The 27,820-nt window shown below is 43.4% G+C and overlaps 1 protein-coding gene, 1 long non-coding RNA gene and 1 pseudogene across 2 annotated transcripts in view; 1 reads left to right on the forward strand and 2 right to left on the reverse strand.

The window, feature by feature from the left end:
* LOC120610654 (uncharacterized) overlaps positions 1-899 on the reverse strand; it is a 34,270-nt gene extending 33,371 nt beyond the window's left edge. The window contains exon 1 of the long non-coding RNA XR_005654973.1: positions 712-899. This is a non-coding gene — a long non-coding RNA (uncharacterized LOC120610654). The remainder of the gene's footprint in view (positions 1-711) is intronic.
* ZMYM5 (zinc finger MYM-type containing 5) lies at positions 124-22,736 on the forward strand. Its single transcript, XM_039873058.1, has 8 exons — positions 124-265; positions 1,144-1,212; positions 7,147-7,633; positions 7,894-7,987; positions 16,324-16,609; positions 17,106-17,271; positions 18,126-18,338; positions 21,325-22,736. Exons 3-8 carry the CDS (start codon positions 7,157-7,159, stop codon positions 22,018-22,020), a joined length of 1,932 nt encoding a protein of 643 aa, XP_039728992.1. The 5' UTR covers positions 124-265; positions 1,144-1,212; positions 7,147-7,156; the 3' UTR covers positions 22,021-22,736.
* Positions 14,585-14,703, reverse strand: LOC120610754 (uncharacterized; annotated as a pseudogene).
* Positions 22,737-27,820: the final 5,084 nt, after the last annotated feature.

Here is a 27,820-nt window from a genome sequence, read left to right on the forward strand (position 1 = left end):
TCTCCAGACCACCCCCTCGAGGGGGTCCTGAAGGAAGGCGGTTGGAGCCAATGGACGTGCCCCGGGCGCCCCGGCCCGCCCTCCCCGCCAGCCAACGGGGGCGCGGAGGGCGGGGCCTGGCCGGGCCCGGCCGCGCCGCCACCACCGCCTCCGCCTGCTCCCCAGCGCTAAAGCCGGCACTGGACCCAGCGGAGTTGTGCGCGTCGCTGAAGGGGGTAGGCTGGGGGAGGGGAGGTTCGTTCCGCGGAGCCGCAGCGAGAACCGGGTGCGGTTCGTCTCCGCTGTCTTCACGGGCCGGGGCCGCCGACGGCGGGGGTGGCTGGCGCAGCCTCGGGAGGTGGGGGTGGGAGGCGGGGGCGCCAGGAGGCGGAGATGGGCGAAGGCGGCCTCCGGGACCTCCCACCGGCCCGGGACTGACCCCCGCGGCGCGGCCGCCGTCGCCGCTGCGTTTCGGGCCTCCGGGGATGCTGCGGGCTCCGCTCATGTCGCCGGCGCCGTCGCAGGCGGCCCGAGGGCTGCGGGCGAGGCCAGGAGGCCGGGTGAGGATGCCGGCGGGGGGCGCAGGGGTCGCTTTCTCCCGGAGGCGGTGGGGGCGGGGCGCGCGGGATCCCCGCGCTGCCGGGGCGGCCGGAGCGCGCGGTCCGCGGCGCCAGGGGCGAGGGTGCGCTCCGCCCAGGCCCCCGCGCGCTCCCTGTTCCCTTTGGGTCTTACCGACGCGCTTCTAATGGCGGACGGGCCGGGGCGAGTCTCAGGCCGCGGCCGCCGCTGGGGACGAGCTGAGAGACCTCAGCCCGGCGATGAGGGGAGCCGCCCCTCCCTCCGACTCGGCGCCCGAGTGACGCGGGCGACGCGTTTGGCCGGTTCCGGGGGGCACACGGTCCCCTGCGTGGGGACGTCCGTCTCCCGCCCCCGCCTCGCGGTCCGTAGTTAGAAGAAACAGGCCGAGCTTTGTATCGTGGTTTCGGTCCCGTAATTTTTTTTACCCTGGTTTCTCCGCGGCATTGTGGGGGGCGCGGGGGTAGGGAGGGAGTGGGCGCCGAGACTCCTTGGCCACTGTCTCTGCCATCTCCCTATGCGAGTTAGGAGTTGCTCTGCGTCCAGGTCGGGTGTAACGAAACCATTTTTCATTTCCTCTCGTTCCAGGACCAGGAATCACCTTCAGGCCAATCCGGTGAAGCTTTGGCAGAAATTAAGGAAGAAAACAGCTCCTCTGTGAGTCATTTTGCCCCGCTTTTCTGTTTAGTGCACTGAGTGCAGCAATAGGGTGTTCTGTGCAATTTTACCTTCCTTTATCTTGAAGGCAAACAACTAATTCTTGGGTGGACCCTGTCCCCAGAGCCAAGCTGGGGCCATCACAGGGGAGGCACTGGGAGTGTTGCACACTTACACCACGGGACAGTTTCCAGAGTGCCAGTCCGCCCTCCTGCTAGCACCACATCAGGAGAGAGGTGATCTGGTTGTCACCCTCGTGATTCAGAGATGGAGCACTGAATTGCTAGTGACCCCACGATCCTTCCATTATAGAATAAATGTTTCTCCTTGCTTCCAGAAAGTAATCTGTTTGGCGTTTGTTTCAGTAAAATAAAATGTGCAGTTCTTTGTCAGTTAGTTAATGGTTTTTACACCAGTCCTTGCCCGAATAATTTTATTAGGAGTGTCAAAACGATAATTAAAAAAAAAAAACCCTTTGATTATACATTTATTATCTGGAATTCTGTACACTTTTTGATCTGCCTACTTTATCCTTTCAAAGTGATGGAGCAGTTTTCTGTTGGTCATCACGAAGACACTTGCGGTTAGTTTCTCTCCCAGTGGTATTCCTGCCTTCCTGTCGCCCCCATTGCTCCTTGCCAGACCCGGCTGTGCACTTACTGTTATGCTTCACAGCACCCCTCTTCACTTACTTAGACTGGGACAGGGTGCCAAGATGGAGAGATCTGTGTCCAGCTTCTCAGAGTGGAGATTGTTCAACTGGGCACCTTTCTTGGGAGACCTGGAGTGGTGCTTTTTAACATCCCCTGGTAAATTGTGGAGTTGATGGTATATAGATATGGTTCTCGAGCTGTGATGGGTCTTCATAGGGACAGGGAACTACTAGTAGAGACTGAAATTCTCAGGGTAACAAGTCACTGACCCAGTTATTGTTGCTTAGACAAGCCACTTTTCTCAGCAAAGTGTTTTAGGGTATTTGCAACATGATGCAGTACAAAGGACAAGGTTTTAGTGCCAGCTGGAGTAGAGTACACATCTGCTCTTACTTGGACAAGTGCAAACTGAGTAAGGGTCAGTCAGTGAACCTTAATTATGTACATCTTATTCAATTACATGCTCTTTCGTTACGCACATTTTAAATAAGTAATTTATGTTTCTCTTCCCAAGATTGCTATGAAGATTGAAATGAGTATAAAAATTGGTAAAGTGCCTGGCCCATGAGTTACGGGACACACACACTCACACTGTTAATGGTAGCTATAATTCTTAGTTTATTTTTTTTATTGCTTTATTTCCTGAGATTTCCTCAATTTTGTCTTTTAATCCTTTTACTGAATTTTTATTTGTGCTAAACTTAATTTCTGGAAGCTCTTTTTATGTCAGAAATGTTAATTTTTTATGGTGTTTTTCTCATCATGTATCCACCTAGAATACTGATAGTTGGTGGTTTTTCATTTTACATTTTCTTTTTCCTGCCTTCTATCTCTTCCCTTCGTTTTCATCTCTTTTAACTGGTTTTCTTGTCAGACGTGCTGCTTTCCTCACAGGTTTCCAAGCTCTTGACTGGTCTCGGGGGTGGGGTGGGCGTGGGCGGGGCTTCCAGGTCGGCGCTCCCTGGCGGAGGGGTCTTTTGGCCCGCGGATGGAGAACCTCGTGAGTCGCTAGCTTTAGGTCTTTCCTTCCGTGCTGGTTCCCAGTTCCACAGCGAAGAGCGTTTCTGAGAAGTCTTCCGAGAAAGAGGCTGCCGCCTGGGAACTGAAGGTCTGGGTGCCGCTCCCTGGGGGTCCAGGAGAGCGGGCGCTTCGTGCGCGCCCCGAGCCTTCTCGCGTGCCCAGTGAGGCCCCAGGCGGGGGCTCGTGCTCTGTCATCTGCGTAGAGTGAGAGCCTGGAACTCGCCTCGGCGTGGGCCAGGGCCTGTCCCCGTCCACGCAGGGGATTGGAGGGGTTAGGGGCCTCCCACCCTCCAGTTTTAGCCGCCGGCCCCCACCCTGAGTCGTCAGGAGCAGCAGGGCCTTGAGGATACCGCAGCTCAGCGTCTCATCTCTTAGTTTAGCTGTCTTAGGTCGGCCGAGCTAGTTAGCTACTCATCCATCTGCTCTTCGGCTTAGAAAATTTTGTTGTGTTTGTTTCTTCTTTTATTCCCGTGTGGTGTTCACGGAGATTTTAGAAGGGAGGGAAGTTGATTGTGTGGCCAATCTCCCATTGTCTTAATCTCTCAATTTCTGGACGGTGGCTTTGGACTTGGGCACTTAGGCGATTCTCTTGCTGTTTGTGGAAGTTGTTCCTTTGCCTCTTTGTTCTGTCTCATTGCCAGTGCCTCGGGAACCATGGCACAGCTTCATTTTGCTTATGCTTTTAGATGGGATTTTAGATGAGAGGTGGCTTTGGAGTTGAATTTATTTTTATGTAACTATATAAATGTTTTTATATTCTGAAAGATCTGTGGCAGTAAGTGCACAGAGGTGCCATAGAACTGATTTGCGATGAACAGCAGTTGTGGTCGCGTGCATTATAGAGCCTAGAAAACGTAAGTGTGCTTGTAGGTGGCCAAAAATGAATCTTTGAGAAAATAATTAAATGTTTTAAAAATACATTTCTTGTGCTTTTAATTTTCGAAGGTTCCTAAGCAGGTTAGTTTACCTTTCTCATCATATGCTAATCTCGTCATTAATATTTCAGCGTTTCTATTTCAGCTTCTGTTTTTTAACCGATTCTTTTTAAAACGTAAGCTCTGCATTATACATAAGTATAGTTGAATATTGAATGGCTACCAAATTATTCAACTAATTTTTTAAATTGAAGATATCGAGAAAAGTATTGACGCTCAGTTACAACTTAATTCCACAGAAAAATGTTTGCAACTTTTAGAAAGCATATTTTAAAAATTATGACACCCAAGTGTACACTTAAAAATGGTTAAAGTGGCAAGGTTTATGTTCTGTTTTACCACAATTTACAAGAAAAGTGAGCGCAGCACTCTCAGGAGACCCAGGCGGGGCTGCTGCCACTTGCCTCGCTCTCCCGCACGTCCCAGACACGTTTCCACGGGTGGCGAGGCACTCTGCCCCCAGCCAGGGGACAAGGCTCCCCGAAGACTCGGTTGGCTAGCATTTTTTAGCAATGAAGTATTTTTTAAATTATATACAATTTTTTTAGACATAATGCTATTGCACACTTAATAGACTGCAGGATAGCGTAAATGTAACTTTTATATGCTCTGGGAAACCAGAAACTCTTTACTGTGGTACTCGCTTTAGTGTGGAGGTGGGTGGTCTCTGAGGTGTGCCGGAAAAGTAGGTCAGTACAGGAGGGCAGAGAACCGCTATTTATGTGTGTGTGTTAGTGTTAACTCTTATCTTTATCCCTACACACCCTGTTAACTTGGCAAGGTCCTTACTCATTACTTAAGATAGTTTGCATTTAAGAGTCCTGCTTGGGTTTCAGCCTAACTTTTTGTATGGTGGTCATATAATTTGTATTGATCTTCTCTGTGCACATTTTGCTGTGAATTTACGTTAATTTTCATTATATCATACAAAATGAAAATTAAGTGAACATTAACTTGTAGATGAAGGTGAAGCCACAAGACGACTAGGTAAATGCCCGAGATTAATTCGATGCTTGTTGAAACCCTGGCATGTAGGCAGAGGGTTTGCCTGAACCTGCTTCATGGACAGCTGTTTGACATTGTTTGCACTCTTCCATGTGGTCCAGGCAGAGACGAGGGACTTGCACGTCCAGTTGTCTCAATAAAAACCTTGCTGTCACATGTTATTCCCATTCACAGCTTACAGTTTAGAAAACCAAAACTCATCTGGTGAAATAATTTGCTCAGTGCGCACAGCTAATTAGCTAAGCCATAACTTTTACTCTCTGTTTTTGGGTAATATTGTAGAAACTAAAAACTTCGCTGTAGTCTTGTGTTTATGGAATTAAGAAAGTGTTTGATGGTTAAATTAAATGCACAATGGCTTTTAGTAGTGATTTAACTTTTTATAATCTGAGATTTGAAAATAGGGGAATACTTAATCTTCTTCAGAGGTAGGTGACTGCAGTGAGATGAGCATAAAGAATGTCCTTTGTATCATGTTCTTGAGAAGATTAAGACGGGACCCAGCAACCACCAGAGGATACTGTGGAGCTCTTTTCTGGAAATTGTTCTTTTCTGTTTTAGGTTTATTCAGATAAAAAACAGAGAGAGTTCATGTAGAACAGCTCTTACATTTGTATTTCAAAACTCAGTTTAGGCTAAATTATTGCCTCTTTCCTCTGAAAATCAACCAAACAGCATACTGTCTGAATTAGTGTTAACCATGATCCCAGTTTTTGTTTACTTTACAACTCTTTTAAACTGGTCCCTTGGTTTTGCTATTTCTCTATCTTTGAAATAGACTTATTTGAATGTTGTTTTCATGAATTCGCTTGTAATATAAGAGAAGTAATTTTTAAAAATTGTTTTATGCCTTAGTCGCATATAAGTGTGGTAGCTGTGAAGTAGATCCTGGAGTCTGATCTCTTGGGTCTGAGTCCTGACCCTTTGCTTCCTGGCCGTGGAGACCTGGGCAGGCCAGACTGACTCTTGACCTCGTGGGTCTTAGTTTCCTAGTGGGTGCAGTGGGGGAAAAAATAGTTCCTACTTCACATAAGCATTGCCTGAATTAATGTACTTATTAATTCATAGCACCTATTATGAATAAACGTTACTTATTACATGACTATAACTATTACCAATTCAAATCGGGAAGATTTTAGGATAGCAGTATTAATATATTTCACCATGAGATGTTTAAAATGAAACGGTGACTGCTACATGAAATGAGTGTTTTTCAATCATGTGACATCCGTGCAATTCCCATGTCCTTCGCTCTCGAGTTTCTAAGAAAGTTGAGACCAGCTTGTGTAAACTTGGCTCAGTGTTCCACCTGTCGTTTCTGTAGTGTCCCAGTCTCGCCTTTGGGGTGGGAAATGATAACTCGGATCAGTCTCATTGCCACCCAGCCCCTTTTCTCTCTCTTCCCTCGCCTGCCCCAGAGCCTCGCTTTACCATTGGTTCCCACCCCAGGTTCTTCATTCTGCCTCTGCTGGACCCTTGCCTTGTCGTGCCCTAGAGCACAGTCAGCTGTGCCCGAGTAAGGCAGAGTGCTCAGAGTCTGGGGCCTAGAGTTAGAGCCCTGAGTCTCAGGTCCAGCTTGGGCTTACCCGGAGCAATCCAGTTAGCTTCTCCTTCCTGACCTGTGACTGTGAGGAGAGTTAAATGACACCTGCATCAGGGGTGGATTTTAGGATTTACATAGAAAACAGCGTGATGTCTGGAAAGATTTAATCACATAGTTATGTTGTTTGAGAATTTGCAAAACTGACAAGACTAGGAAAAGAAGGATTGGGCAATGACAGTCATTTTAGTAGGCAGAAGTATCCGTAGTATAGTGATTGTCTGGACTCTGAGTTATTGGCACTTGATAGAATTTTGTTACTGTTTTCTATTTGAAAGGAAGACTTAGGTATTTTTCCCCTATAAAGTGTGACTTGGTTAAGTTGAGTATAGCAGGTCCTTAAGTTATAACATTGATGAGCTGCGTAGGAAGTTAACTCTTGTTTATATCAATCATCCTGTGGTAAAATTGGTTTCATTAAACGTCCTTTTGCTTAAAGTTGCAGAAACTGTTGATGATGGTAAATGAGGACTTTACTGTAAGTTGAATATTTTTTTAAGGACTACCAAAATTGGATAATTAATTTTCATCAGACTCTGAAGAAGTAAGCATTAAATGGTAATGGGACAAGAAAAACAGAATGGGTGACAATTTTTTCTTGAAAGTTAGATAAAAATCACGTAAAAGAATTTTAAATTTCATTTGTGCTATTTTAGTGCAATAAAATGCAATAATCACAATATACTAGAACTTTCCTTTTCCTTCTCCCTGTCTCTTGCAGGTGCCTCGGCATGGATAAATGTTCAGTGGGAGGATTAGACTTGGCTGACCAGACTCCTCTTTCTCTAAAGAGTAAAGCCATGGCAGCTAGTCCCACGGATATAGGAAATCCACTTGGGGACCCAACTAGTCCTTTAGTCAGCAGCTCTAGAAACTCATCAGTGGAAGACGATGATGACGATGTTGTATTTATTGAATCTGTTCAACCTCCTTCGATTCCTACTCCAGCAATAGCTGATCAAAGAAGTTTTCTATCGAGAAATGGAAAGCTCCAAGGAAATTATTCCATAATTCTTCCTTCCTCAAGAGATCTAGCGTCTCAAAAGAGAAATATAAGTGAGACGATTGTTATTGACGATGAAGAGGACATAGAAACAAATGGAGGGGAAAAGAAAAACTCCTCTAGTTTTATGGAATGGGGACCTCCTGAGACTAAATACAGAACCAAAGATGTGGATTTCTCCATTTCCAGTCTTTCAAGAAGTAAGGTAAATGCAGGAATGGGTAATAGTGGTATCACTACAGAATCGACTCTGAAATTCAGATTGCTAATGTTACAACCTTAGAAACAGGTGTAAGCTCTGTGAATGATGGCCAATTAGAAAATACTGACGGGCGAGATATGAACTTAATGATTACACATGTAACAGCACTATAGAATACCAGCTTGGGAGATGTCGCTAACGGACTGCAGTCAAGTATTTTTGGTGTTAATATACAAACATACACCCCATCTTTAACTTCACAGACCAAGACTGGAGTAGGACCTTTTAATCCTGGTAGAGTGAATGTGGCAGGAGATGAATTTCAGAATGGAGAATCCGCAGCTCATCACAGCCCTGGTAAGCCGTGGTGCTCTCCTACCCCGTGTAAATGTGTTTCAGCTTCAGCTGTTAGCTTTAGTACCCATGTTTATTTTATTTATGTTCTGTATGTGAAATATTTCTTGACTTTAAGATTAAGATAGAACATTTTACTTAAAACTGTGCAATCTACTTGGTCTCTGAATTTTGGGGAATTTAACTTATCCAATGTGATTTACATTGAAAGTGTTTTAATTGAAAACCTCCATAATCACTACCCACCCTTGTATCAATATTTTAATGTAAAAAAATCATAGAATAAAAAGGTGGATAGGGAACTGAAAAGGAATATAAAGTAATATTACATAGTAATCGAAATTAATTTGTAATTACTTAATTTGAAATTCCAATTTTTGCTTTACAAGTGTTTACCAATGGCCTGCTTGTCTGTGATTTTCATTTTTAAATCGGCATTTTATTAGTGGCTTCATTTAAAAGTTTCTCGCCTTTAAGTCAGACCTATATCAGAATGGACAGTCTCATTCCGATAAAATTAAAATATAATGGAAGTTATTTGAAACTTAGCAAATCTTTCGTATGATGTTTTCATGACACACGTGAGGTTTTGCGGGCCTTCTTTTGTGGGGATTGGTGGCGTTTTGGCCATCTTAGTGCCCTTCATCATTGACCAACTTGGAATTGAGGGCAGCACTGAAGAGTCACTAGAGCCAAGAGCCCCGTCGTTTATTTAACAGAATGCCAGTATTTTTTTCTTTATTTTTTTAATTAATGTTTTTTTCTTGTCATAGGACTACTATGTGGTTACTAGAGATTATTTGAAGGAAATCACAGTTAGACCTTAGATAATAACACCTGTCACTATACTCCACTCACCAGAAGTGACCACTGTTCAGCTTTTGGTTTGTTTGCTTTCAGTTTTCTGCTTTTGTGGTTTTAAAAATGTAATTTAGAACGTATTACGTATAGTTTTGTATTCTGTTGATTAACTTAACCTAAATTTTAGTGTGTCATTTTAAAAATAGAAGTTTCATTACTATGAAATTTTCCTTTGAGATACCGATTCCTCTACTTTTAGCATGTTTCCCATTTTTCACTATTGACTTTTTTTGTTCTGTGGGGGTCCCCCACCCCCCACAGCACCAAAACTTGACAAGTGGTAGTTTCTTAAAGGTTCTTACAGTGAGGAATTTTAAACCATATAGTGAACTTTCATACTCTATTAAATTAAAAACCATTGAACTTTGAATGACTCTTTTACCTTTGTGTGATTTAGTGATTTGGAAAATATCAATTCAGTGAGTTACACAGATTTTCTAAATGTTGGCACTTCAGAAAGCCGTCAAGCTTATGGTGGTGGATACAAGCTTTCAAAGGTTCTAATTTTATCTTGAAGCTCATGATTTCTCACTAGCAGCAATTACTGTCATTTTTCTTGAAGTGACAGGCTCATTTGATTTATTTTTAAGAAAATGTCTATCGACCAGTTTGTCATTCTTTGAAGAAAAAATGGTATTTCATGAAAAAAAGGGAGGTCAGCTTGCAGTACGGTAATTTTGCAAGTGCTTTTCCGCTTTTCCTTAAGACAGCTGTCAACTTTGGTAGGAAACAAGTGGTTTATGCATCTTTCTCTGTTCATCATACAAAACATTAAGCTGTAGTCGAAGGCTGAGATAGTAAAATTAATACTAATTTCACTATTTTACCAACGATCTGTTGTGTAATAAATACTTTCACTGGTTCTTGGGAGAAAGGCTGAATCTTTGGGGTTCCCCAAGCAGCAGGAAGGTCTTTTCACGAGCACTGAATCACATGTAAATAAATTTGCACTGAGAGATGAGCCGCCGGCCAGGGCTGAGGAGGGTCCCCAGGAAGACCACACACGTGAGGAGCGCTGGGCTCAGCCTCAGCGAGGAGAGGGGGGCTGAGGATAGAGTCCCGTCACCCGCCACGAATGGTTCGGTCACTGAAAACTCTGCACGGAAGCTCAGTGCGCTCCGTGTTGGCGACCCATTGGTGCGCCAGCTGGGTCGGTCACCACGCTGCCTGACCCACGGAGAGTGGGCACAGCGGCTCTGCTTCAGGACCCTCCAGACCTCATCCTGTCTGTCTCTCCATTTGCCTCATCCTGACTCGTATCCTTTCTAACAAAGCTCTGATTGTAAGTACAGAGCTTTCCCGAGTTGTATGCGTCATTCTAGCAAATTATGAAACCTGAGGGGGGGGGGTCTTGGGACCCCCCAGATTTATGACTCGTTGGCCAGAGGTACGGTGGCAGCTGAAGCAAACTGTCCTGTTGGGGACTGTGCCTTTAGTCCAGAGGGGCCTGAAGCTAACTCCAGGCATTAGCGTCGGAACCGTGTTGGCCAGTTGCTGTAGTAATTACAACCATAAGTGAAGGTAACAGTTTTTCTTCCTTTTCTGCAAGTGTGAGGTAGTGAAGAGAGCTTGGCGAGTGCAGTTTGGTCCCCACTGTCGCTCACCACTGCCTTCGCACCATAGTGAGCCACCAGCACGGTGAAAGAGGCAGCCTCCCTCACACTCTCTCCCTCACACTCTCGGAGGGTTGTTATGGAGATGCTGTGGCCCGGCAGGTCCCCAGTGTCTTTCTTTTTATAATACGATCTTGCACAATAATAGGAGGTGTTTAAAGCCTTGTCTCTTCTTGACTTGGGATGGGGAAATCATTTGACTTTTTATGTCTTTATATAGTTAGTCAAATTAATTAGCTTTTTATGTTCATATTTAATAGCTTGTTATTTGAGGTTTCTAGATTTCATACTTGTAAACATTTCTCTGAGTTTCTCTAAGTTTGCCATACTTGTCTTATTTTCTTGAGAAAAGTTTCTATAGGTGGAATTGCTAAATCAAAATGTCAACATATTTTTAAAGCTTTTGATGGTTAATGCAAAATTGCCCTCACCAAAAAATTGTATTACTTTTCTTACAACATAAGAGTTTTAGTTGCCATATTGAAAGCTTTCCTCAGGGGAAGGAGTGTTATTCAATGTTTGCTAAAATGATGACTGAAATGTGATATCTTAATTTATACATTGAACTTGTAAAAATAGATTTGCAATCATCTTATGAATTTATTCACTTATGTTTGTCATCCGTTTACTGTGTGCATCTTTTGTTTATTAAGAGTTAAGCCTGAGAAGTAATATCATAAAAAACTTGTGGTCTTTATATTGAAAGATGTGAAAAGCAATTGAAATAGATATTGAAGACTGGAAATACTGTCCATTGAAAATCATTCTCTTGGATCTGTTTCTTTCTCTCATTTTCTGTTTTATAATTACTTCCTAAATTTTAGGTGTATATTTGTGTAAACATGAATTCCAGCTTACATACATACAAGCTTTTAAGTGGAATTAAAACCAGAAAACTTGCCGTGTATTTCTATTATGTTTAACCATTTTTCTCTTTCTGGATTAAATTGAAATTGTGTATTTGATGTGGAATGTGGATAAATAAGGTGCTTTTCAATTTAAAAGCATAGCATAGACTGAACTTAACTATGAAAATCCATCCTGTGGTTAGATTCTATACTATCGCTTCATACAAATTGTGGCCATTATGGAGACTTGCAAATGTTTGAAAATCGTTTTGATCACTCTTGCATTTTTTATTCTATCATTTCGTTATCTCATTAGTTCAAAACTGTATTTTGTGTTTCTGGTATTTTCTCATCATGTAAAATATCAATGACTTTAAAATATAACAGAAGAAGCACTAACTGACTCACGTGACACTGATAAATGAAAAAGTTTTTAACAACATTTAAACTATTTTATTTATGATATATGGCACAACTTTCTATTATCTATGAAGTATGGGTGAATTTACAACATTCCTGAGTTTTCGAAGGTTTTCTTTTGAGGTGCAAAAGTTACAGCACGAAACCCTTTGAAGAGTAGCATTTAGTCTGGAATGCTAAAAGGAAAGCTCACGGGGTTGTCGGGTGAAGGGCAGTGGCAAAAGTGCTTGCACCTCTCTTAAAGGTTAAGTCACTTGTGGAAACGACAGTCTTTTTGTCATTTTTGTTGCTATTTTTCATTCTTTAACTTGAACGTAGCCTAGTAAAAGCTGTCTCATCTTAGTATTACGTAAATGTTGTTTTCACTTGCTGTCAGTGTTAGTAAAACTAACCAGTTTTTACCAGAATTATAGAATAATACAGCAATTATGTTGTTATTATTTAGAGTCAAAGCTCCCCCAGAATGTCTTACTCTAGTTGTTATGTGCTTTCCATGTCTATAAATTGAAGGCGTTTGAGCACTGGAAAAAGAAAAAAATTAGAGCAAGGTGAGAATTTCTGGAGTTGAGTGACATTTGAATTTAGGGCTTATAAATTGAAATTTCACATAAAATTATGGCTCTGCGTAAAGTACATGTAAAACTAGGTGTTCCATCTTATGAAAATAGGATTATGTTTGTTAGTGTGGACCTCTGAGTCATTTAATCCTTTCATTAACATTTAAGGCAGATTTATTTTTCAGTGAAAATTCTCCACTCATCACATACCTTTATGTCAGTAGCAGAAAACTCAACACGGAAAATGCCCCCCTAAGCTGAGAAATGCTCCTGTATATGCTTTGTATTTTTATTGCATTATGCATATTTCTGGCCCTGACACTGATTCTAGTGAGTTTTATTTCCGATAATAATAGACTAGGTAATTCCCGTCCTTCCTGCAGAGAATAATTAGGGAGAAGACACAATATAGAATGTCTGTTGAAAACATTATAGAGCGACAAATACAATGAAAAAATTAGGGTTCTGAGACCCGAGAGAAGGAGCCTCGTAGAAATGACGTGTCACCTGGAGCTGTGTTTCTCTCACGGATGTGTGTTCAGTTCTGGAAAAGGCTGCTGAGGAGGCTGAAAACCGAAGAGGTGCCTTCAGCAGACTCACAGTCACACAGAGGGGAACCAGTGACAAATGACAACTGTGACCTTTGGGTTGGGATGCTGACATCCAAAGCCTCACATTATTTTCAGTTTTCATATAAAAACCATAAAAAGCAAATAGGGATGTGAGGAGACAACCACGTGACAAAATCAAGAGAAAAGCAGACAGCAGAGGTGAGGCGCCCACAGGGGGTCCAGGTAATCGGGCGGCAGGCACGAGTTCTAAGAGCCTGTGCGTTTTAACCGCACACTGGGCACTACGGAGGAGGGCTGAGTGGCCTGGAAGGTGTCAATACCATCCAGACTGAACCATCCCAAAGGTGGGAAGCATAGAAAGGAATGTGGGAGACCTGCGACCCGATGAGAAGGACACGGAGTTCGTGTCCCCAAGAGAGGAGGGGGGATATGAGGCACAACTGAGAATTTTCTAGAACAGAGGTAAAACATTAACCTGCAAATTCAAGAACCTTTGCAGATCCCAAGTGGGATAAATGCCTCAGAAACCATTAAGGACAGGTATAGGAATCATAGCCAAATATTGAAATTAATCCACAGCAAATGGGTAAGTAGGAGTAGACGCACGTTGGAGTACTCAAAACAGTGAACCATTATGTGCAATTGTTGATGTTAAGGAAACTAGACACAAAAGAGTACATGCTGTACGATTTCAAATATGTGAGGTCCCAAATGAGGCAAAACTAGTCAGAATAGGGACAGCCTGTGGGAATGGAGGGAGGTTAGTGAGTGGGAAATGAATAAGGAAGGTCTTCTGGATACTGGGCATTTTCTATGTGTTTCTGGGCGGTAGTCAGGCAAGTATGTTCATTATAAAGAATTTTGTTGATATCGTACTTAAGATTTGTAAACTTGTGTATATGTTATGTTTTATTCTAACAACCAAAAAACCCCCACTGAGACAAGTTTTCACCAACACTACAGAAACACAAAAAGGTGGTTTTTTAGGCAGAAGAGTGTAGATGCAGGAAGAAATGAACACCTAAAAGTCAGATAGTAGATCTAGTACTTATTGGACTTTTGGGAAAATCACTTAACTTCTAGGTCTTAATTTTCCTTGTACATAATGAGGAATTTAGATTAAATAATGTGTACTAGGCCCCTTCTTAAAATTTCTTCTGGGAATAGGGCATGGAAGAGTTTGAGAGTTGTTTAAGTTTAACCTAGAGACGCTAGTACCAAAAATAAAATAAAAATTTGAAGAAATAAGAACTTCGACATTACGAGAAATTAAATAGCTACAGTATAAACAGGAAACGTTTGTTTTATGTGTGCACCAAAGCTGGGGGACGTTTTGGAATCCAGTTTCCGTCTTGAGGGGCAGCATAGGTGGCATCTCACTTTCCGTACTTCTGTGTAAACGTGCCCCCTTTCAGAATGGGTAAGTCCACAAAGTTAAAAAGCCCAGTGTATTTGTGTTCAGGGGTCTCATTTCTCCCACATTGATGGTGATGACAAACCTTGTAATGGTTGTATCTTTTATTTGTTTATTAAATCTACTTTATAATCCAGATAATATGCAGAGACATTTGATCCCGGAATGCAACTTATGTTTATTCCAAAGGTAAATGTGTAATTTCTGGGTTTTTTTGTTTTAAATTTTTTTTTTTAGGCAAGGCAATCCTTGGTTGACCTCACAGCTTGCAAGGACCTTGTCAGCTTACAATCCCTTATTTATTATTTTTTTTTATGCCTACAGCACCTGGTTTTCCTAGGTGGTCTCCCATCTAAGTACTAACCAGGCCCAACCCTGCTTAGCTTCTGAAATCAGACAGGATCGGGCTCGTTCAGGGTGGCATGGTCGTAGACAATTTGTTTTCTTTAGAATGTTCCTGAAATGATTTTGTTTTCTAAAGGAATGGCTTAGAATTACAAAAATTTAGAAGTAAAATAACTTCTTTTATGAGTACTTGGTGATAAAAAATTTTATTGGCATATACTCCATATTTGCCAGCATGTCATCCTGTGGAATGAAAGAATTCCTTTTGTTACTTGTTCTGTTTTGGTTTTGCCTGTAAGATAAAAAATACCTGGAAATAGGGCAAAGAAAATTAGAAGCAGTGGGTGGAAATTTAGAAGTAAAAATAGAATTGTTGGTGTTGGTAGTATTGTGGGAAGCCTCCGGCATTTTGATGGGTGCAGGGACCGTAGGCCTCATGCTGAAGACAAAAGCTACCTTTAAAGACAGATGACAGAAGGATTCAGTACTCTAGGGCCTCATTTCTCAAAGCCTTGCCGATACCTAAGGAGTTAGTTAGAAATGCAGATTCTCAGGCTCCTCACAAGCCCTGCTGATTCAGCATCTCCACTAAAACAAGATTCTCACATGACCACGTGTACGTTCAGGTATGAGAAGTACTTTTACCAGTATAAACGATTGTGCTGTTTTGAAGCTACAGTCACGTATGATGGAGGAGTCCCTGTGTGAACTTAGAAAAGCTGAATTTCCTGAGTGGTCCACCACCTATATTAATGCTTAGGAAATAATATTTTGGACAGGTGATAAGTAATTCTAGAAAGAGTTGCTTTAAAATGTGATGTCTAAACTATATTCCAAAGTATTTTGGCGGGAAGTGTATTGATGTCTACATATTATTTGAAATACATGAAAAATAGATTGATCATTTAGAGGGATGACTCGATGGAAAGGTGTGATAGAGTTAACAGTATAAAATTAGGGTCAGGGAGGATGAAGAGGGCGAAGGGGTCAGACATATGGTGACGAGGTCTGGACCATGGGTGGGGAGCACACAGTATAGAATATGCAGATGTCCCAAAACCGCACACCTGAAACGTATATAATGTTATTAACCAATGTTAGGCCCAGTAAATTTAATTTAAAAAATAGTAAAATAGTGTAATATGGTGAGCATATGGGTGTTCACTGTAAAATTCCTTCAGTTTAAATGCTTTAAATCTTTCATAATAAAATGTTAGGAGGAAGCTGTTGAAAACATATCATTGTTGAAAACATAACACTCCATAGTTATCTTTGTACTTATTTATTTTAGAATGTATTAATACTCTATTCTTAGAGAAGAAAAAGTGACTAATATTTTTCGCACGTGCCCTGGTACCAAATACAATGCTTTAACATTCTCTTGAGTTAGGCGTCGTTGCCAGTTTATAGCTAAGAAAACCAAAACACAGTTTAATAGACTTGTACAACCTAGTAAGCTCAGGGCATTTTCGAACCTGGGAATCTGACTTAAGAGATGATGGCCACCGCGTGGCACAGTGCCAGGCCACCGTTTACATTGTTGGCACGACAGAGTGTCATTCACCTAGAACACAAAGTGGATAGTCCCCTGGGGTCGTGCGAGAAGGCTGCCTCACTGTCGTCTTAAACTTGTACAAAATGGAAACTAGAGGTATTATTCCGATGTGGGTTTTGACCTGTTCTGTGCCTCCTTGTGTTTTGTTTCTAAGACTCGTGGATCTCCCAGTCAGCGTTGTTTCCCCGTAATCAGAAGCAGCCCGGGGTGGACTCCTTATCGCCAGTGGCCTCGCTTCCCAAACAGATTTTCCAGCCTTCAGCCCAGCAGCAACTTACCAAACCAGCGAAGATCACTTGTGCAAACTGCAAGAACCCTTTACAGAAGGGACAGACGGCTTATCAACGGAAAGGATCCGCTCACCTCTTCTGTTCCACCACCTGCCTCTCCTCCTTCTCTCACAAGCGTACTCCAAAGAAGCGCAGTGTAGTCTGTAAAAAGTAAGCTGTCCCTCTCCACGTGGCTGCATGTGGTCAATCCTGGCAGTGTAAACGTGTGTGATCAGGGAGCCACAGAGGCTCACAGGTAGTGTTGCAGAGGCGTCTTCACGGTTAACAAGCTTGTCAGAGCTGTCCTTGCTCCTGGCAGGACAATGGAAGGTTTATGGCCGTCTCCCTGCCACTCCTTGCCTCCCCCTTCCCACCCTCTGCCTTCTACTAAGTTGCTGCCACCCTCTTTGAATGCTTCTAGAAGCCATAAGAACCTGTGGCAAGGTTCTTGCGCTGCAAAAGATGCTCATCTCGAAACCCTCTTCTCCTGTGTAATTTAGGTGGGAGGACTTGGCAATGAAACCAAAAAGTGGATTTTGCTAGATCCAGAAATTATAGTTGATTCCTAGTATTAAATTATGAGAAAATAGAAAATGTCCATTAGTATCCACATATTTGAGTTTTATTAAAATGCAACATCCTTAAATTGTCTACTGCTGTGTTTCAGAGATGCACCTGCCCGAAGAGCCGCTGTGGCCCCTCCAGCGGGCTCCAGCCAGTCCTTCCAGGGAGGCCGCCGTGCACCCTGCGCGTCCCCCTGCGGAGACGGTCAGAGTCTCCGACGGCGAGTCCCCAACAAGTCAAGATGCGCAGTGTGCAGTAAGCTGGCAGAGGTCCGCACCGCGACGCCTTGCGTAGGCATTGCCTAGGTTAACGGGAGTGACTTTAGCTCTTTGGGGCAGTTCTGGGCTCCGCCATCTCGGTCACGTCCTGTGAAGTTAGGGGCGTGCCGGCGCTGTCCTGTAGACAGGTGTCCTGTTCGCGCAGCAGGGCACACCCATGACACCGTGGTGGTTGTGTGGCCTCCGTCCTCACTGGCCACGCTGAGTACAATGTTGGTCGGGACGTGAAAGAGGTAGGCAGGCGCGCTGTAGAAACACGTCACCACGTCGAGTAAAAAGGTGTTGACAGGTCCCTGTTTTTAAGGGAGAGCGCGCGGCAGATGATCCTCCCGTCACACAGCCCGGGGACTGGCTTCTGCATGGGTCTTCCAGAGCCAGGCGGACCCAGGACACGGTTTTATCTTGGCCGCCACAGAGCCGAGCAGAGCAAGAGCCGCCCTCCTCCTGTGCCTGCAGACACTGCCCCGGCTAAGCGGGGCTGAGGCTGGCCCCCAGGGGGTACCAAGGCAGAGTTGGCCACTCCGGCAGCCTAGTACATTTCTTTAAGCAGCGCCTACCTAAATCTAAACGAGTTCATTTCCTGGACTCCACAAATGTCTCTGGGGACATTAGTGCTAACACTTGGTTTTTCGTTCTGAGTCTTATTTTTCTTTTTTTGTAAAATCAAAGACTGATTTTAACTAAGAAATCAAAGATAAAAGTGAAAGAATGACAAAACGGGCTGTATAGTGTTTCCCCTGAATGCTTAGTCTAGTTTCTGCTGAAGAAGCTGTTTGTTGTCTTCTGCCGAAGAAGCTGTGTGCTAGACTGGCTCATGTATTAACAGATGCTGGCTTCTCTCTTAGGTTCGCCATGAAGTCAGCGTTAGCAATGTGACACACAAGCTGTGCAGTGACCACTGCTTCAATGAGTACAGAGCGGCCAACGGTCTGACCATGAATTGCTGCGAACAATGTGGGGAGTACCTGCCCAGCAGAGGGGCCGGGCACAGTGTCCTGGCAGCCGGCGGGCAGCGGATGAGGTTCTGCTGCCAGGGCTGTGTTAGTGAGTACGCACAGGTAACCTTCCAGCACAGGTAATCTGTCAGCGGTCTACGTGGCCAGTACGCCAGAGCTCTGCCCGGTAGCTCATGTTGACTCTGACGTCAATCAGAGCATGTCATTTACTCTCATTTTTGTCAATCTGTCACTGAGCTGTCCCATCTTAAATGAATATTGAAAACGGTTGATTGTTGTAAGCTTGTTTTAGATCCTTATTCTTTGCAGGTATTACAAGTAATTCTTTCCTCTACCGTTTCGCACTCCCACTGACAAGTCGATAATTGCAATTACTCCACATTCTCAGCAAAATTTGGTATTCTCTGTTTTGATTGAAGCTATTCAAGTGGATACGAAATGATTATCTCATCGTGGTTTTAATTTGCATTTCCCTGATAACACATATTCGCTTTCATCACTCATAGATCTTATTTTGTAAAGTGTCCATTCAAGCTTTTAGCTCATTTTTTTAATCGGGTTGTCTTTTTGAGTTGTAGGAATTTTTATATATTGGATGCATATCTTTTGTAAAATAAATGTATTCAGAAGATTTTTCTTCTGGACGATGTTTTGTCTTTTCATTTTCTTGATGTTTTTAATTTTGATAAAGTCCAATTTAGTATTTGCTTTTCTGATTAATACTTTTGTGTCTTGTTTTAAGAAATCTTGGCCTACCAAACTTATGAAGATGCTTGCCTGTTTTCATCTAGAAGCGTTTTAGTTTTAGATTTTACGTCTAAGTCGGTGATCCATATCAAGTTAATCTTGTGTATGGCATGAGGGAGAAGTTAAGGAATTTTCTACCTAATTTCAAGGCATTAAAAACTTCAAAACATTGCATTGAACAGCATAAACATTCAATTTTTGTTTATCGGTTATACCTCAATAAAGGTGGAAAAAAACACATTAAAAAACTACAGTAATCAAGGTAGTGTGGGGTATAAAAACAAATAAATAGGTCAGAGGAATAGATAGTCCAGAAATAGGGTCATACCTGTATAGTCAGTTGATATTAGAAGAAGGCACCAGATCATTTTGATGGGAAAATGAGGCCTTTTTAGCAGACGATGCCAGTGCAGTCTTTTGCCGTGTGGAAGTATAAGTGAGCCTTGAGCCCATTTCACCCCATGGATGAGGAAAGATGTGAGCAGTTTAGCCTTGGAGCCCAGAGTAGAAGGCAGGCAAGTCAGAAGTTTTTCCAGGTCTCTGCTCTCGGGCCCTGTTCAGTAATTGTCTCATAGTTACGAGGACCCTTGTTTGAACATAGTGACAGCTAACAGTTTACTGTGAGTTTACTGTGGTGCCAGGTACAGCTTGACATGTGTTTTTACATTCAATCATCTAAACAGCCTTCCTTGTTAGATGCAATTAATGTCCTCATTTCGTTTGATTTACTTCTTATTTTTATTTATTATAGTCTTAAGGTTTTAATGTATTTCACCTGCTCCGCCATCTTCACCAGACCTTGATGTCCTCGTCTTGTTGCCAAGGAAATAAGCTCAAGTGATTGAGTGACTTGCCCAAGGTCTTACTGCTGGGCAGTGGCCTATCACTGAGAACTGGAACAGCTTGATCACCTCCGCGTTACCAGGAAACCGGGGACGGGGGTGGAGATTAGACTAAAGTTTGCGTTTGGTCGTGTGAAAGCAACAATGACTGCAGCCCGTGGCTCTGTTTCCTTTGTGGGATCTCCCGCTACGGTCCTGGCCGCTCATGTCGTTTCAGTTAATATCCATTTTGATGACTTCCTAAATATCTGCGGGTCACGTGTCTTCAGTTTCAGACCAGTACCTGTCATCTCCATTCGCATGTCTCACAGATGCCTCAATGGTGTCTAGCACGGGACTCCGATCCCACTTCCCTTGTTCGCCTTGTCAGTAAACCCCACCGTCCAGTCAGCGCCCAGCAGGAGCTAAGGTTGTTCTTATTGTGGGGGTGGGGGGTGGGGGGACGTTGTATATAACCAACGGTGCCCACCATGGTCCCTGCACTCAGAACGCCGTTGGGACGGTGCTGTTGGCCTCGGCCACTGGAAAAGGAGCCGTCTGCCTCGCCCGCCTCGGGGTCATCCTTCCCACCTCCCTCTTCCTCAGCCCCAGAGCCACTCAGTTTCCAGCTGGCCCAGGTTCTCTCAGCCCCGTCCGTCTCGGCCACTACCCCCGATGCAGCCCCTGTCCTCTGTGCCGGCGTCACCACAGCCTCCTGGCTGCCCTCGGTCTTCCCGAGGGTTGGAAGCCCACAGACAGTATCGTCAGAGCGGTCCCTCTGAAGTGCCACCTTGGTCGCGTCACTCCTGCTGGGTTTGCGTCAGTGCCGCCACTCTGCTTTCAGGGTGAAATCAGAGCAAAGCTCTTGGTTTAAGCCCCGTTGTGTCCCAGCTCACAGGCTGCCGTTCACACTGCACACGTCTTCGCTGTCCTCAGTCTTCTTTCTGCATCTTTATTTTATTGACTCCAAAGTAGGCGACGTGTGTCTCTCCTAAATGGCCTCGTGCACCGTGGTGCTGCGTGACTGGTTTCCAGGTGCACCCGTGTTGTGGCACATGACTTCGCTTCACTTTTTTGCCAAATATTCCGTTGTGTGGATAATACCACATTTTTATTTATTCATCAGTAACAGACATTTGGGTTGTTTCTGCTTCTCTGACTGTCGTGAGTGTTGCTGTGAAGGTTTTGTACAGGTCTGTGTGTGGCGCGTGTTTTCGTTTCGGTGTGCTAGGTCAGGGTACCTGATTTCTGAGGAACGGCCAGACTGCTTTCCAAGGCAGCTGCGCTATTTCACGTTCCCACGTCACCTCAGGAACCAGGTTTTCCACATCTTTGCCAACAGTTGTCTTTTTGTCATACCTATTCCAGTGGGTGTGACATGGTATGTAGTGGATTTGATTTGTATTTTCTTGATGGCTAACAATGAGCTGCTTTTCACATGCTTACTGGGCATTTGTATATATGTTAATTTCTTTAGTGTTAACAGTTCTAAGGTAAAATTGTAATCTGTTTCTTTCCAGATGCTGGAAACAAAATCAAAAAAATTATCAACATCAGAAAACAGAAAAAGAAGTGCTATTCGAGAAGAAAATGAAAGATCATTGAATATACTTTTGGAAAAAATAGAGGGAATACCAGAAAAGAAGGAGAAGACCTCAGAGCTGCTGGTTTCAGCAGAGTGTGGCACACGCATGTCACCGGCCACCCGGGGCGCAGGTTTACTGTCTCCTGTGCCCGCTGTGGCTGACGCACTCCAGGAGCAGCGCGGGGACGAAGGGCCGGACGGCGCTGGGCCCGTGGTGCTCCCTGCAGACCCTGGGACGTGGCCCCGGGCCTTGACTGTCAAACAGCGAGACATCCTGGTCGAGAATGACCCACCTCAGGTGAGAAATTTTAACTTCCCAAAAGACAACACAGGGAGGAAGTTTTCAGAAACTTACTATACCCGAATTCTTCCAAATGGTGAGAAAACCACTCGATTCTGGTTACTTTATTCGACCTCCAAAGATTCTGTGTTTTGTCTGTACTGCAAACTCTTCGGGGAAGGGAAGAACCAGCTGCGGAACGAGAACGGATGCAGGGACTGGCAGCACCTGTCCCACATCCTCAGCAAGCACGAGGAAAGCGAGATGCACGTCAGCAACAGTGTCAAGTATTCAAAATTGAAATCCGATTTGAAGAAAAACAGAACGGTTGACGCTGCAGGACACAGATGACGGGACAGTGGGAAACGGGGCGCCGTGCTGCTGCCATGACGCGCCTGCCGGGGCTTGACGTCTGCCTGAGGCCTGTCCCAGACACTCATGCCGCCTGTGTCCTGGCCCCGTGCAGTCACTCTCGGCAGTTTGTTGGTGATGAGTATCATCACAAATAACTCACAGAGTGTTTCCGCTCCAGATTCTCAAGCCAGCTGGATTCCAGAGTGATTAGTGCAGGTTTCAATGAAGACAGTTAATTGTTCATTTTTTCAGTTTGTCAATTCATGTTTTTTAAATAGGCATTTGATAGGTTTGGTTAATTTTTTGTTCTGATTACGTTGAAAGAGGGAGAGAAAGGCTTGAATTTATTGGAACCAGTTTGAACAAGATACTTACATGCATAGGCGTTCTCATCATGATTGTTGGGTAAAAACGTTCAGAAACGGTCTAAGGACAAAATGGGATAGGGAACTGCAGCTTTTTGCTATTAAACCAAATATTTGTGACTCATTTCTTTTGGGCAAAACATCGTTTTATTATGTGACCAAAACAGCATCATTTGTTATATTAAATTTTTAAGGTGGTTTATTTTCATTTTACTGATTTTGTTTTAATTTAACTGGTAAACGTTTTAGCTTTTATTATGTGAGAACTATAAGCATAAAGTGTATACCTATTTTTATGATGGTACAAATATAAGAAATATGAAAATAAAATATATTAAGTTTTCTGTAGGTATTGTGGCACTTTTTTTCCTCTGAAGGAGACTGCATGCTTGAAATTTGAGAAACAAATGAAAATTAAAGATCTCATTGCTTCAGAGGGTCAGTTGGTGTTCCAGGTATTAAGTGTTTGGTAATTCTCCCTTTGTTTCCGGTTTCTGATGCCGATTTCATCATACATTAACTTCTCGTGGGTACTTGGCCTTGTCTCAAGGCTTTTCCTGTGAAAGAAGACACCATGTGAGCTGTGACTGACTTGGAACAGGGCGCGTCTGGGGCTGTCGCAGGCTTGCCTGCGGCTGTCAGGGAGGCCTGCACAGGAAACTGTTTGGAACACCCAGGGAAATGTTCTTCGTTAGTTCACAACCGTTTGTTTTTGACAGAGACTGTTTCAGTCTTTCAGACTTGGATCTGAATGAGCCTGGGATGGTTCCAAAAGTCCAGTTTACTCCCAGAGGCCTAAGAGGTTATGCTAGAGAACATGACAGGTGATTCCGAGGTTCCTTTGTGAGTGAATGACGTGCCCGTTACTCCATTCACGCATACCAGCGAGTCGAATGGCAGACTGGTTGCATGATGTTATTAGACAGTTGAGTGTCTGAGCAAACAAACAAAATCGACCAGCAGCTACTTAAGATAGTCTGGTAAGAATATCAAATTTATCTATTGAGAAAACCAAACTAGATCCTCAACCGTAAAATTTTCTTGTTTCTTCAACATACCGCACATTTACAAGGCTCCATAAACCCTTAATGTAGAAATGAGATAAATGTAGAAAATTCAAAAGATGCAGTTCCTGGGTTTATCTGAGTTCACTATGAATTTCTTTCGACTTTTATGTATGAAATTTTTCATAATGAAATGTTGAAGGAAAAATCGACTGTAAATTCAGAAAAAGTAAATATCTCTAGGCTGGCAAATAACTTGGTGGTAGTTTTCTACTTTAGCTCTTTTTCACGGTTTAATATCAGAATGTGCCTGCTGTAAAGAAGGGAGGAAGAACACAGTATGAGAAGTGCAAGCCGTCCCCGCCTCTCTCACTCTCACACACACACTTCCTTCCAGGACTGCTCATCAGTGAGCTGGACCATACCCAGGGTTTGTCGCCCATCCTTCTAATTTCTCTGAGAAAAGGCATTAGGAAAAGTTAACCTACCACTAATTTAATACCAAAAATTAAGAAGGAGAATTCAGAGTAACAGTCCGTAAATGGCAATTTATTGATTTTCTCATGGAGACCAAGTGACATTTTTTTATAAACCACACATTTTCAAAATTGCTATCTTCGGAACTCATACTGAGCCCTTTGCTTTGGCCCTTGCCTGCTCAATGCTGTTAATCTGTTGTGGTGCGCATGATTCTGAGACCCACGGAGCCGATTGAGATTAATTATGAGCCGTTATGAGCCTTTATTAGCCAGCCAGCGACTGACTCTCTACCATGCAGGGTTAGAAGAGATCAGCCCCGAGCTTCCCAAGCAGGCTGCTTATAAGGTTTTTTTTACTACATCTTTGAATGAACAGATTACAAGAAGCAGAAGTTAGTTGTTAACTCTTTATACACAGATAAATGTGTTCAGGGGAACTCCCAGTAAACAGGGCCTAATAGACAGTTTTATCATCTTTTCCTTGGAATGTTGCGCTTCCCCCTGGGGCTGGCGCCCAGGGATATTACCTCCCTGTAATTGAGTTACTGCTCTCCCTAGGAGATGGCGCCTGGAGATACCTCTTCCCTGAAACTGGAGAATTTCCACTTTCACAAATCCAGTAGGAGTTGCTAATGACCATCTATGCACAAGGCGCCATCTGCTATGTGGGCTGCAAAAGGGAGCAAAGAGCTCAGTCACGTCAGGGGGAAAGAACGGTGCTACTTCTCTTTGGGTCCTGTCACTCTTCGGTTTTAAAGCTTTGAAGTTGCCCCACTGCTGCTAGTTTGAAACTCCGGCCCCTTAGCGTGAGGTAAGATGGGTAGCTGCGATCGCCAGTGGCAGGTTGTAGGGAAAGGATTTGGAGACGGAGGTGCAAGATCTTAGAACTGGAATAGTCCTTGACGTTGTTGAATTACACAGCCTGATTATGTTGGGATGAGATGAGGAACTTGAGAATTTAACAGGAGCTGAAAGAAAACTTTGAGCCACGTGCCCACATCTGTTTCTGAGGAAGAAGTTTGGGAAGATGGTGCTGTAACCTTGAGGACTACAGAAGGTTTTCAAAACCTTGTAACTGATGTATTTTTTAAAGTAGTAGTGATTTTAGATGTGGAGAGCACGTGATAGTGATCTAATGTCCCGGACGTCACGTTTAGAGGTAATTGCAATTAATCCAGTTTGGTTCTACAGGTAAAAGCAAGGGGAGCCTAAAACCTGAGAAATGGGACTGGCACCTCACCCATATGGGTGTTAAAAAGACTTTCATAAGTCATCCATTTACAAATGAATAATGTAAACCTGCAGCAAAACTGATCAAGGGGTTGGAAAATAGAAAGCTAGCCAATGTTGAGCATCACTGGAGAACCTAGGGCCACTGAAGACGCCATGAATGCATAGGTCACAGACTTGGACAAGCTTGGTGCAACAGGCAAGCCGTCTGAAAAACACAGCATATCCAATCTCCCAAATAAAAACAAAATCTGAATAGGCCCGTCTCTACTGAAGAGGTTGACTCTGAAGTTACAAGGCATTCCATAAAGAAAACTAGGCTCAGATTCCTCTGCGGTGAAATCTTCCTTAAGGAAGAAATAACACCTATCTTATACATACACTCCCAGAGAATAAAAACAAAAGGGCCCTTTCCAACTTTCTGGAAGGCCAGAAATATCCTGATAAGTAAAACGTGACAAAAATAACAACAAAAAAATTACAGGTCATTCTCTCATGAACATAGTAAAAGTCAAAGTATAATATTAGTGATCGATTGTAGTAATACAACAGACGATATATTTTAACTAAGGTTACATCAGGAATAAAAGCCTGGTTTAACATATGGAATCAGTTGATAATAGTTTACCACAATAACAGAGTAAAAGGAGAAAAACAACCATAAAAATTAAAAATAGATTGGCAAATTTGCCTTCATTAAGAACCAACAATTGAGATGGCAGCTGCAGTGGCAGCACGATGTTTGAACCTTCCCTAATCACCATTAAAAACGAAGCAAATAGCAACACCAAAACCCCATGAAAACATTTTTTCTAACAATAAGTGACAAGGTGTCTTCACAAATTACAAAATACCAGTGGGTGGGGAAGAATTCCAAGCACTAGGCCAGCCCAATGGGGGAAAGCAAGGCATAGGGCATGGTGGATCTGAGACTAGAAGAACCTCCAGGAGCCCACAGGTACTGAACTGACAGGTATGGCAGGCCAGTCCGGGCACACCTGGACAGGAGGGGGCTCTCCTAATTCCATGACTGAGGAGTACGAGGGGCCCAGAGGAGGGGCCTCAGCTCCTGAAACGGAACAGTTGGGGTGCTCTTCAAGAATGAGGCCCCTTTAAAAAAAAAAAAGAATTAGGCCCCACACAGAGAAATCAGAATTGAGCTGGTTAGGAGCGATAGAGGACCAAGCAGAGAGAGATCTGGGGGAACATGTAAGCAGGGACAGCCAGGCTATCTTGGAAAGCAGGTTGACATAGTTTTGTGATGCCACACAAAAGCAGCAGACGGAAGAGCTTTCTCTCCCCTGAACACACTTCCTGATGATTCAGAAAAACAATGTACAAAAAAGCAAAAATACCACAGCCAAAAACACAAATAATTATAAGAGAATAAAGAACAAATTTAAAGAGGTAATAAAAACATGCCAGAAAGACACGCTAAGAAAGCATTAAAACAGCACATTTTCCTTCAAAACGATAAAGGGGACAAAAGGACTCCCAAGATATTGACTCATGAGTTGATAGAACAACATGAATTAAAAATAGGAGAGCTCAGAAATTACAGATCTCGAGAAAGAATTAGAAATAAACAACTTCAGAAGTAAAGAAAACGTAAAACAAGGAGATAAACAGAAGTTATAGTGCCTTCAAAGAAAAGTGAAGTAGAGGACATTTTTAAAAATCAGAGAAATGGAGACCACACCCTGAGACCCATTAACCCAGGAGCCTCCTGTGCCCANTTATTTTAGGCTAACGAACCTATGAGAGGCTACAAAGTGTACTGCACATTCAGAGGGCCAAGAGTGTGGAAAACACAGACGTTAGGAAGCAACAGTGCCTGCAGGTGTCCATCATCACTCCCACCTTCATGCCACATTTGGTTTGTCAGAATGTGCCTGTAAAGACGTTGAGTTCGCTTAGGAAAGGAACAATAGAACAAGAAATGAATTTGTTATGTCTCCCCGAGAAAGATAGACTGAGGAGTGGCCAGTGAGTTGTAAGAACAGCGGGAGAACATGATAGTGCAGAAGAAGGAACCGTGTCTCGAGAAGGTAGGAGAGAAGTGATCAATAATCATAATACTAATTTATGGTGCCAGAATATTTTCCAAAGGCTATATTTTGATTCATTAATATGTACAGTAACTGCGAGGTAGGTATTATTCTCACATTATACATGACAAAACTTAGGCACAGATCTACAATGTCAAATGCTGCTGACAGGTCTGAGATTCGACTGTTGCATCTGATAAAGTAGAGGCTGCTGCCCACTGTGACAGGAGAAGTTGAAGAAGAATGGAATGTGGGCCTAGACATCTCATCACTGTGGCTTAAGGAGAAATCAAGAGATGAGCAAAGACAAAATATGGATGACCCCTCCTGCTCCTTCTCCCCTCTCTCTGTCTCTCAAAGAAATGGTAGCTGAAAGACAACATATGGTCTACAAAGGGGTTTTTTCTTTTCCTTTTAAGTTCTAGTGGCAGTTCGTTTTGCAGGTGGGAGTAGTTCAGTACTGATCAAGTAACCAATCAGTACTGAACTAGGTGATCAGGTAACTGCAGAAGCAAAATGCTCGGAAAGAAGATGCTCTCCAGTGGGCTGCGTTAGAGGTCACTGGCAATTCATTCAATGTTAACAGGAAGCGGGGCAATGTGTGCGGCCACATATGGAGTTAGGTAGATTTGGTGCTGGTAGAATAAGGTGATTTTATTCTGATTGTCTTT

Source organism: Pteropus medius, unplaced genomic scaffold (genome assembly GCF_902729225.1).
Source record: "Pteropus medius unplaced genomic scaffold, Ma_sr-lr_union100, whole genome shotgun sequence".
Lineage (NCBI taxonomy): Eukaryota > Metazoa > Chordata > Mammalia > Chiroptera > Pteropodidae > Pteropus > Pteropus medius.